The sequence below is a fragment of the Diceros bicornis genome, chromosome 4, assembly GCF_020826845.1.
Source record: "Diceros bicornis minor isolate mBicDic1 chromosome 4, mDicBic1.mat.cur, whole genome shotgun sequence".
NCBI lineage: Eukaryota > Metazoa > Chordata > Mammalia > Perissodactyla > Rhinocerotidae > Diceros > Diceros bicornis.
The window spans coordinates 33,117,832-33,130,627 of record NC_080743.1 but is presented as its reverse complement, the minus strand read 5'-3'; the positions used below and the strand labels follow the sequence as shown (position 1 = coordinate 33,130,627).

Here is a 12,796-nt window from a genome sequence, read left to right as displayed (position 1 = left end):
AGGTTTTTGAGAGAGGAAAAGAAAATATGGGAGCATTGTGGGTTTTCTTTTGCCTGGTCAAGTCAAATGACCAAAGTAGAAAAATAAAAATTAAACCAGATAATGTAATTTTAGTAGCCAAGCAACATCTAAGTCTTTATTTTTTAAATTACATGTTATACGTGCTCCTTGCAAAAAAAATAAAAATAATATAACATTGTATAAAGTAAAATCTATCCCAAATCTTAGTCCACATGACCTTAAGTGGGTTTACATATTTACCCAAATATTATTTTTTCATAATCAACATATCCCATAAATTTAGGAATTGCGTCATAATAAATAACCTGTTTTCTTTATGGATTTAACTATTTGACTTTGTTTCTCTTTTACGTCTCTATTAGAAACCAGATGGGGCCGGCCCCGTGGCTTAGCGATTAAGTGCTTGCGCTCCGCTGTTGGTAGCCCGGGTTCGGATCCCGAGCGCGCACCGACGCACTGCTTCTCCGGCCATGCTGAGGCTGTGTCCCACATACAGCAACTAGAAGAATGTGCAACTATGACATACAACTATCTACTGGGGCTTTGGGGAAAAAAAAAAGGCGGAGGATTGGCAATAGATGTTAGCTCAGAGCTGGTCTTCCTCAGGAAAAAGAGGAGGATTGGCATGAATGTTAGCTCAGGGCTGATCTTCCTCACACACACACACAAAAATAATAAACATGCACAACTGTCGGGTTTTCCTCAGGTCTGCCTGTGCCTTCTTTCTCCGAGGAGCTGGGTCTCACTGTCCAGTAGTTCACAATGTCATGTCCTGCGTTTTCAAAAAAAAAAAAAAAAAAAAAATAGAAACCAGATAAAAATCTATATCAATATTACTATTATTATTATATTATTTCTGAAATTGCCTGCAAATGTCGTAAAATATACAGCTTTTTCAGTTTTGAAATTTGCTTAAAAGCTTACTTTTAGAGCATCTGTGACTATATGTATTACTTTTTTTGTTACCCTTCCTAAAGGTGTAACATTGATGTTAAGATAAACATACAACAGATGTTTCAAAATTTGAAAATATAATTTGCGTAGCATGTGGATATGCTACACAAAATAATGTCATTTTTTTTTTTTTTGAGAAGTTTGGAAGGATTTTCTATATAAATCAAAGAGTTTGTGACACGACTGAGGAAATACTCCAGGTGAAATAAGATTATTGAGTAGTAGGAAAACTATAATAACAACTGTCAGTACTGTCACCCAGTTCCCTATAAGATCTGTAAAGGATCAAAAGTATATTGAGCATCATGTAACGGCTGTCTAGAATGTGAGGGGAACCACAGTTGTGGTGAGCAACAATATGCTGGTTTGAAAAAAAAAATTACATATGGATTGTTGTAGTTATATTAAAAATGTAGGTTGGACTATAAAATGTATTGTGAAGCTTGGGTGTTTGAAAATGGGTACATGCTAACTAAACGTGTAACTGATCTTTATTATGGATGAAGGAGACCATGTGTATATAAACTTACTCAAATGAAAATGGTATATAAAATATAGGTATTTTCTTGATTATAAACAGTTACCTAAGGAAAGACTACATTCATACGTAGATAGCATGTTTTGTCAGGGGAAAGTGCTACCTACCCCGAGGGTAAGAAATACTTTGTTGCCATCTCACCAGGTGGCAGCATTTGCAAAGGGGAAGGGAGAAATATGCCTAACATGGGCACTGAAAATACAGAAGTGCTAGGAGATGATGTGTGGAGCAGGAATGAAGGAGAGCCTCTTTTACCACGTGGATTCTCACATTCATTTATTGCATCAGTTAGATACTTACTCAATTACACATCCGTAATAAAGATCAGTTACGCTTTGAGTTAGGATATAGCCATTTTCAAAAGCACAAACTTCACAGTATATTGTGTAGTCCAACCTATCATCTTGAATTTAAGTAATTTTTAGGAAGAGAATATTTTTACCTCATACTCTTAGCATGGAGAAACAACTCGAAGCCTCAAGAAGAAAAGATTCTGTGTAAACAGCATTGGATCACTGATGAGATTGACATGCTGTGTTTTAGTGATTTGATTCTGAAGAAGTACAGTGACTAACTGAGGAATTTTCCATAAACATATAAGAGCGACTATATATCTGCCAGCTACCAGGATAGATGCTGAGTACCAAAGATGAATTATAATCTCTGCCCTGGATGAACCCATAGTCTTTTTTCTTTTTTTTAATGGATTGCATTAGGCAATAGAGTTTCTTTTCTGCTCATTCCTTTCATTCATTCATTCATTCCATGTTATTGGGCAGCTAACATGTACATGGTGCAGTGGTACATGGTGCTGCTGTATGGACTACTGAGAAGAACCACATAAGCATCTAGAACTTGTTCTCATTGTTCAGCTCTAGAATACTCATTTCCACATGGTAAAATCCTGCTGTTCTTCAGCTTCCAGCATAAGTATCTCTGTCTGAGAATGCTTCTCTGATTCTCCTGAGACGGAAATAATTTTTCCTTCATCTGAAATTCCATAAGGAGAAAATGAAAACTTACAGCATACAGCATATATTTATATTTGTCAGATATCCGCTATGTTTAATGTATCTGAATAACCGTAAAACATCCTATGAGTCCTTGCTGAGCCCCTCCACATTAGAGAAAGCAACACATAACTTTCAGAGCATTTCGAGGATTATAGAGAATGCCTGTTAAGTAACTGAAGAAGTACATACTATTTAGTGTAAGTATATAATCTTTAAAAATTCTCATAGCAAACCTCTGAAGTACAAATTATCACCTCCATTTTCATCTGAGAAAACTGATGCCCAGAGAGGTTAGGTCATTTGCCTAAAGTCTTAAAACCAGTAAAGTGAAGTCAAGAATTAACTATGGGCAATCAAGCACCAGAGCTTGTTCTTATAAACTCTATGCTATGCTTTCTGAGTTAATACACTTACAGGCTTTGGATAAGCACATTTGAGCACTTAATTAACATTAGCATACTCATAAGTCTGGGTGGATACTCAGCATACCTGTATGCTATGTATTATCTGACTTGTTTATGCTGGCTGTATTAGTATAGCCAGATCTCACAAGGAACCCTATCCTAGGTACATGGCTTATCACTATCTCATTACTGCCAGACCAAAAAAGATCTTTATCTTCCTCTTTAATCTAGCCATCTTCGTCAGTCCGTTTAAGTACTCTCAATCCACACCATCTTTAAGGTGGATAAAGAATGGTTTTCTAAGAGTGTTGCCAAGAAGACCATCCCTCCAAGGCATTAAGCAGAGCTTTTATCTATGGTATTCTCTGGTTTTCGTGATTAAAGCATACCTCTGTTGTAGCTGCAAGTGACAGGGAGCACATATTTATATTAGAGGTTTTAGGGCCTAGATGTGTACTGGACAGGAAAACATTTAATAAGTACTTTTATTTGTTGTCATTAACTTTGGTGTAACCGTTTCTGTATTATTGATATATTAAAAAAAAAAACTTGTAAATGTGTAATATTTAATTACTTCTAATAGTTGCAATATAATAACTTTTTATTAGATTTCAACAGCTTAGTTTGTAAGTCATGATCTTGTACCTTTTCAATGAATTCATAACAGAGAAAAACGAAATGGGGGCACACTTCCTTCACTGTGGCAACTTACAGCGATCTCATTCTTCCCCATAATTCTCAGCATAATTATCATCAGTACCGTTCATTTGGCAAATAAACCTATTTTCCAACACTATTGTGGTAGTGTTATTTAAATCTTGTCTTATTATTTAGTATTTCTATTTCTAATATCTTAAAGTCCCAGTAGATTCTGAAAGCCTTAAGAACTGACCCGATTTCCTTTAGTTGTACTTGGTTCTCTTTTCATACTTAATTAGTTCTATCCTATGTATATATGCATAATATGTGTTTATTTTCTTCCAGTGAATCTTTATGCAATTATTAATGTACACTGGTTCCATAGCATTGCTCTTGTTCCTCCTCTGTACGACAAAAACTTATTTTCCAGTCTCATCTTCTGTTGTAAGAAAGAGAAAAATCTAAGAGCAGCATTTTTCGGATATTCATGATGTTATTCTCTTTGTGTAGTAAAATAGGACAATATGTTTGTTTAAAACTTTTCAGAAAGAGATATGTACTAAGTTTTTATGGAAATATTTTACTTGCTTCTAGGACAAGATGTACGTGAGTTTGTGGCTTTCATATGCTGTTGAGGTTTTTGTAGCATACTTAATTTTTAAAAGATAAGAATATGCTAATAAAAGTATCTTTCTAATAGAAATGGCTACACCAAAGTTGTTTATAATAGTAATAAAATTAGCTTCCTAATTTTATGAAGTAGTGCCTCAACAACTACAAAGATTGTGTAAGGCTTTGAAATTGTGCGATACTGTAAAACCCTAACATTTTCATCTTGTCTTAAGAAGCCTCTTGAGGAGACAGTCAAGACTACCTTTTCCTTTTTTTTCTCAAGCTAAAATTGGACTCCAGGAGAGATGATACTGTAGCCTTTTTCTAGCTCTGACTTCTTAACTGCTTTTTTTGTTAGTCTTTAAATTACTCTGGCAAGGAGGCACTGATGTTGCCAAGAGATGAGGTCAATAGAACATCACCTTTTAAAATTCTAAACTGTCTTCATATGTGAATGGGATAGTCCTGGGTATAAAATGGTGAATGTATTCTAGTAGTTTCCTTAGCTGCCTTAGCCACTGGTCTCATTATACTGCTGGGAGATTTCTGGAGCCTCAGTACTCTCATCTGTGCAGTGGAGATAAAAGCAGTCTTATTAATTTTTAAGAATCCGTTATATATGAAGATCAAAAATGAGTATTAAATTTAAGTCCCTTCATTTAATTCAAAATATGCAAAAAGTGTAACATATGCATTTTGTCTATTGGTGTCTGAGAAACCCGATAATTCTCTGGCAGAAACTACAGAAAGATTGTGGAAAAGTTTTTAACTATTTTATTCCCAGACTTGTGATCATGGTCATCCAAAAAAATATTTTGAGTATCAGTTGTGTGAATTGTGTGCTGTTCAAAATTTTGTTCCTCTTGAATTGTCTTGAAGCAGTGATATGCAAATGGAAATTTCTAGTAAATAAATAGGTCTATTTAAAAATTATGTTTTTGTATTAACCTATAAATTCAAATAAATATTAAAGCCTTCAAACATGAACATCACTGATGTGGTTACAAATGGTGCACAGCATTAAAAATTCAGTTACTTTTAATGATGTTGCCATAGTTTTCCAGCCCAGCAGAATGTAGAAGCTGGGCCAAGAAGCATTTAGGAATACTCAAAGTTAGTTCCAAATACCCCTGAGCTAGTAAGAACCTGTGGTGTAATCAGAGAAGGAGAGGCAGAAAGTATATAAGAAAGGCTGTTAATGGAATATTGAGAGAAGCGGAGAGCATTATTGGAAGCTGAGAATGGCTCTTGACTGTTTAATGTATCAGCACATGTAATTAGTGCCATCATGTTTAAAAGACACCAACCATCTTTCTTGAGGTCCTTTTATTATGACAGGATCTGGGTACAAGGGATGCAAGCTGTAGAACTCAAGACACATGTATGACACTTCTAACCTCCAATTCTTGATTCACACTCTTTCCATTCAACCTGATACTCCGTTCTGCCCAGTTTCGGTAGAAATGTTGCTCAGTTGGGGACGGATATTGGACTACATATTTGCCTACTTTGGTGATTATAGGGCAGGGAAATTAGATGCTGTACCCATCTGCTACATCTCAGTTAGACGCCCCAAATAAAGGTACTAAATATCAAAGATCTGAGGAGGAAATACAATATCAGTATTAGGAAAATATTTTAATTTTTTAATATAAATACTAACTTGCCTAGTCTGATTATGTATGGACTAGTATAGATTATACATAGCCTGATGAAACAGTGCTGACTTGATTGAACCAAAGTCTAGCAAAACACCAAAGACAATAAATACAATATGAGGCTTTACAGCTTTCAAATAGATTTGTGTGATTTTTTTTTTTTACTGAGAAAGAAATTGTTATTTAAAGTCATGGATTAGGGCCGGCCCCGTGGCTTAGCGGTTAAGTGCACAAGCTCCGCTACTGGTGGCCCGGGTTCGGATCCCAGGCCCACACCGACGCACCGCTTCTCCGGCCATGCTGAGGCCGTGTCCCACATACAGCAACTAGAAGGATGTGCAACTATGACATACAACTATCTACTGGGGCTTTGGGGGAAAAAAAAAAGGAAGAGGATTGGCAATAGATGTTAGCTCAGAGCCGGTCTTCCTCAGCAAAAAGAGGAGGATTAGCATGGATGTTAGCTCAGGGCTGATCTTCCTCACAAAAAAAAAAAGAAAAAGAAAAAAATAAAATAAAAAAATATTAAAGTCATGGATTAGAACATTCAACAAACATGGGTTACAATTCTGACTGTTGTGGATGCTTAACAATAAAAGAAGCAGGTGGCTGTTCTCAGATGTGTGAAGAATGAAATGTTGCTCATGTCGTTAGTCACTATAATATTTTTTGGTGTCACACTACAGAGTAAAACTGTCCAGCCTCAAGGATATTTGGGGCGAGGAATCGTGGCTCTCTTTCCCTAGAGAAAGATCTGGATAAATATATCTTTAACAGTTTTTGTCCCTTAGTAGCAGTACTAGTTTTCATACATTTTTTACGGTCATGTTGAATCATGAAGGATTAACATTATTAAGGATTCTATATTTTGTTTTTAATGAAATCCATTGTTATGTTGTCTATTAAATATGGAAATGAAAAAAGTTTATCACTAGTAAAAAAATCTAAGATATTTTATTGCTTTAAAAAATAATCTAATATACTCCTCTTAGTAAAAGTGTAATTATTTGGGGATGAAAAATATTACATAATTGTTTATCTGAATTAACTTTCCCTTTTAGAATGCATTTAAAAATAAACTGTCTAATAACAGAGTAACTTTGAAACATAAAAGGGGAATTAAATGACTGAAGATAAAAACAAGTGTAATTTAAATGTTACTTCTAAGGAAAAATTTATGTAGAACTGTGGTTTACAATAATTGTTGACATATTCCCTTAAGTACTGTGTCTGTGATTTTTCACGGTATCAATCATTTAAAGCAATTTAGGTAATAACATTCTGACATGCATTTCTGCTATTTTATTTACACCATTTGCCTACATCATTGTAATGCAGTACCTTTCTGATTTGGTACAGTAAATGCACTCTGTAATATCTATTATGGCATGGTCAAAGGATAATTTATTGTCAAATAGAAAAATAGGTCAACACTAATGTCACTTGATGATCAACCCCCCCCCCAGGTTTAATAAAACATCTCAGCAGTATGCATTCCAGTGCAGTGGTTGATATTTTATTAGGACTACCTGGCTATAGCAGTAGTGTAATTACTGAGCTGTCAGAGTGATAAGTGGGATTAATGGCAGCCTGATGCACTTTAGTCTGCAGAGCGCTTAGAGAATTGCAAGATGGTATTATTATCAGAGTCTGCCCATTCTGGCATATTCATGGCACCAAAGAAAAAAAGAATGCTACAATTCAGGTTTGCGTTGCCCTGCCTCATTAACATCTGACATTTCCAACAGCTGTTATTTGTGAACTAGCTCAATAATAAAAGGAGAATTATTTGGTAAAGAGGCTTAATAACCACAACTAAAAATCCTTACATTGTCAGTGCTGTTAAGTGAATCTGTTTATGTTGAATTTAAGATTTCTCTAGAAGAACCAAAAAATACACTGTGCATTAATTTGGCTCATTCATACCTGCTGACATTATAACTTTATTTTTTAATTGCCTTATTATTCAAGTTGGGTGTTAGAAAAAAGATAAGCAGAAAACTTGTGACTTCATTATGGATAGCCAGAATCTATATGTTTGATATAAGTATTTATACATATCTATATATATATAAAAAACAAATATATGTCTTGCTTTATTCCAATGGAATGGCAGCTATTGTAAAAACTGTTGAAATGACTTTTTTATAAATTAGAAGATATTTAAAAGATGGCTTATTATTTGCTAAATTTTTAGCTATTTTATCACATAATAGGAAATCCTTTCAAACCATTATCAATGCTCAACATATTTATCCATGTGAGGATAACACACCTAAGTATCACCTCATTTCAACGTCAAGGACCAAATAGACCGTGTATTATGCTCCTTTTGCATTGTTATGCAATGTGTGCTGCTGATCTTAGCTTCAAGAAATTCTTTTTAAACTCAGTGACAGTGTTTTAGGGAAAAAAAAATCATAAGTATGAAAAGATAGGAATTCAACTAAATGATAGATGTGAATCTAACAATGCCATTTAGAGAAATGATAGGGGAGAGGTTTAATGACTACATTTCAGAGAGGACAATTGATTATGAAAAGCCTTCGGTACTCATTGTGTAAAATTTAATTTAGAGAGAAGGCTAAGGGCACAAACCAGAGAAAAGAGATCAGATTTAAAAACAAGATATTAATTAGGTACTGAGGAATTGGTTCAGACAATGAAGAGGACTCTCCTACCCACAAAAGAATGACAAGGAGACTGGTATTGTTTTCTGGAAGGAAATGAAGGTCTTTACACATGGAAGTGGATAGAAAATGAGCTAGCTATTCACCTTTGTCACTGAGCAATGTAGGATTCATTCTCAGTGAAATTCTTGGAGAATTATGGTCTTCTGACAAATGTGACAGTGGTATATCTTAAGTTTTAGATCTCCAGCCTAATTTTTCTCTATGCCCACTCTCACTTTATGTCAGACCAAATTCCATTAGTTCACCTACCCTATCGTATTCTTTTCTCTCCAGGCCTTGGCACAAACTATTTCTATTCTTGGGCCATTTTCTTGAGTGACCTTGTGCTCCACATCCCACCCTCCTTAGCTTCCCTAATGCCCACTCATTCTTCCAGCTTCCCTTTAAGTATTATTCCTCTCCAAGAGCTTTTCCTGACTCTCTCCCTTCAGGACTACTGTTCCTCTTGTATGCTCTCTTAGCATGCTGTTTTCACCCAAATTCACATTGACCACATTAACTGCTACAGTTGCCTGTAGTATGTCTATACTTTCTCCAAACTACAAGGTCCGTGAGAGCAGGACTATGGTGGTCTTGTTCACTGCTTTTATAATCTCGTATCCCAGGTTCTGTCATGGAGCAGGGGCTCATTAAATGTTTATTAAATGAATGAATAAATGAACAAATAAATATACAAGTTAATGTACATTCTAGCCAGTGGTTTTAGTCCTGAAGTAGTAATTATAGAATTGTGATTTTCCCTGTGTGGATTGAACTATGTATATCAGAATCACCTTAATGGGTTTTTTTCCAAAATGCAGACTCCCAGGTCCATAACTCAGACTTGTGAGTGGCTCCTCTGTGGAAACCAAGATGATTATCAAACTTCCTAGGTGGTTCTTAGGCACACTGAAGTTTGAGCATGTCTCTGGTCAGTTCCCTCGGAAGCAGATTCTGAGACAGATTAGTAGGCAGGAAGTGTATTTGAAGACCATCATCTGTAGGAGAGTGAAGGAATCAGGACTGGGCAGACATAGCCGCAGTAAGGCTACAGTGGATCCCTGCAGACTTGTTCCCCAAAGTGGGGCAAGGGGACTGGGCCTCTAACCCGCTCAATGACCTGTGATTGGATGTGGGCTGCCACTGGAAAGGGAGCATGACCTTGGTTCAGCTTGTTCTCTTCAGCTGAGGGCACAGCAGCTGGGGGCATAAATGCTTCAGTCTGGAAGGGGGTGGATCTGGGCTGTGCGCTGAAGCATCTACTACAAAGCCCAGTCGCCATGTGGATAGTGTGTAGGTTAAAAGACATCAGAAAGTTGGAGGGAGCGAGGGATGATGGGAGGGAAAGAAGGAGGCAGGGAGGGAAGGTGAGAGGAAAGGCAGGAGGGAAAGTGGGAGGGTAAGGGAGGAAGAAAGGAGTTACAAGTCAAAGGAGAGACTTTACCGTTGCATTTGTATAATAATTGTGGTCTACAAGGCATAAAAAACTCTTATAAAAGTCTGCGTTCTCTAAGCATGGTCAGTGTAGCGAGGGATGAAAACAAGATTGATTTAGTAAATGAGTAAATGATGTATCTTTAATAAGTATGATCCTCAACCTCTAGGAGGAACACCAAGAGGAAGGGCAGTTATTAGCCTGAGTGGTGCTATTTTGTACATCTCAGAAGTTGTGCAAAAAGTGAAACACAGGTACTCTATGTTTACTTTATTGCTTAAAAAAAGATTTTGTACCTGAAAATAGTACAATTCTATTTGTTCTTACTTAAACTCTGAATGGGTATAGAGTATGGGTATAATAGAGAATGTATAGAATATTATATCAATTCCTTTGTAGTTTCTTTAATCCAGTTATTTTATTCCCTAGATGCCTGAAATGTGCCGATGCCCCATGTCAGAAAAGCTGTCCAACGAATCTAGATATCAAATCATTCATCACAAGTATTGCAAACAAGGTAAATTCAGATTTAGCTCTGCAGATGAAAATTAATAATAGCTTTTGATTTTGATCTCTATTATGACCTGTGATTAAAGCACAAAGCTTGTTTTAGTAAACTGGGTTAAAGTATTAAAAATATTATTTCTATAGGCATGTGAAAATGTGGCACGTTTTATTAATTAGTCTCTTCCAAGTTGTGCTATGATTATTGTGAAAGTGTATATTCATTGTTTATTGTCTTAAAAATTAGTTTATGTTGAAATTAATGATTTTTTAATCAAAGGCATTCACTGAATTGATTGATTCTAGCTTAAGCTTGCTAAATGCTTACAGATAGGAACTGTCATTGATTATCAAAGTGAAATATGTTTGTTTTAAAATGTGCTTTGGTATTAAGTCTGGCACAATGAGACACATCGAGGGAATGGACTTTTCCCTTGTACTAAAATTCAGTTAATTTGTTTAAGATTTGGAATAATTCGTTGAAACTGATAGAGTTGTAACCAAAAAACCCCCTAAAAATTGAAAAATAGAAAACAGGCTTTTATGAGCAGGAGTAGAACAAAAGGAATTTTGATCTTTAAGTTTTTTTTTTTTAATCAATGTATGGCTAAGCACAGTTTTCATTCACTAAGTGAATGGTTAGTTGATTGAATGATTAATTAATAGAATCTTTTGTTTGCAAAAGGAGCATTGTGAACTCTTAGCCCAGCGTTTTGTCCTTTAGCAAATGAGCAAAAGCTGAAGGAAGTCTCCCCGTCAGGATGTAGAGAATCTTTTTCACAAGGTTTAACACTGATGTTCTAAAATGCTGCAAAAATGCAGGAAGTGCTCTTTCAACAACTAGGTACCTTTTTATATATAATGATCATTTCTCAATGTCAATTATTAAAAGAAATTTTAGGAGAAAAAGAATCAATTTATATAGCCTTGGGATTTAAAAAGAACTAAAGGTTATTACTTAGGTATAGAGCATGGTATTAATCTACCTGGTGAGATTTATTAGGTTTTGAAGTCTAGGTTGAATTTTTAGATTGACCATTTATTGTGGACCCAGAGAAAATTATTTATCTATTTACTTTCATTTATGAAGGAAAGAGAGCATCTGTCTTACAAGGTTGTGGTATAAACTGAATAATACTTGTATGTGAAAATCTCTAACATAGTAATTATTCAACAAGTATTTTGTTGATGTAGAATTATTAATTTCCCTATTCATTCAATACAGTAAATACTATACAAGTGATTACTATTTTTGTAGCTGCTGTTATTTATTGAAAACCTGCTATCTACCCAACACAGTGGCAGGTGTTGGGCAAGATAGAGTTCCTGCTATGACCCTGCCTTTTAGAAGTTCATAATCTATGAGCAAAAACATAGATTTTTATTTAAAAAAAAATAAAAATAACTAACCGTAATTCAGTGTGGTTAGTGCTGCAATCCATTCAACCCAGGAGGAGTATTTGGCATATGAAAAAGCAGGTATGTGGGTGTGTGCATGGCAGGTTGGGGGACATGTAATGAATTCAATGTGGCTAGAATAGAGACTAGATTATATGAAAATGCGTGATGGGAAAGAGACAAGGCAATTAGATTGGCATTAGGTTGTAAAAATACTTTAATTCTATGCTTAGTATTTGAGACTTAATCCTATAGGTAGTAGGAAATCATCAATGCTTTATATTTGTTTTGTAATTAAGAAGATGAATTCTGGAAAGGATCTCATTTATTAACTTTGTAGTATCCCAAACATCTATCATCACAGGACCTTTGCCTTGTATGTGAAAATAAATAATTTATGTGAAACATATATTTGAAATCTTATTTGTTTAATAGTGACCTCATGTGAAAAGGAGTGAAGCAAAATGTCCAAAGTTTGAAGTCTAAGATGTTTTGGCTAAAATTATATCCAAGGGAGCCCTCCTGACTTCAAGCATGAGGAGATAATAGAATTATGTTGGACCATCTTGGAAGATCCATGCTAGCTAAAATTTCCCTAGGTATTCCAGAATTCAGTAGTCACTTTGTGATTCCAATTAGTGCATACCCCTTTCATTCAAGGTCTATGCAAATTTATAGAAAAAAGAGACAAAAAGGGAATAATGGTATTCTTTGAAAAGTTTATAAAATGTCTAAGCAAGGCGTGAATCATCTTTATTTTGGGAAAACTTCTTTCTGCTTCATTAATTTGCCCATATTCTTTACTACCTAATGAAGGATTGCACTTAGGTATTTATTTAAACAGATTTCCATGTGAAGAGAAGGTTTTGGAGATATTTAATTGAAAATGTAATCTTTGGCCAGGCATTTAAGGAACTCTATTGTAAGTAGTGTTTTGTTGAAGAATCA

At 35.2% G+C, this 12,796-nt stretch overlaps 1 protein-coding gene across 2 annotated transcripts in view; it reads left to right on the top strand.

Annotated features, from left to right (window-relative positions):
- The window catches only part of DPYD (dihydropyrimidine dehydrogenase), a 776,746-nt gene that overhangs the window by 176,779 nt on the left and 587,171 nt on the right, over positions 1–12,796 (top strand). For both annotated transcript variants that reach the window (XM_058538603.1, XM_058538604.1), the window contains exon 4: positions 10,376–10,463. In XM_058538603.1, the coding sequence (XP_058394586.1) occupies positions 10,376–10,463 (88 nt within the window). The remainder of the gene's footprint in view (positions 1–10,375; positions 10,464–12,796) is intronic.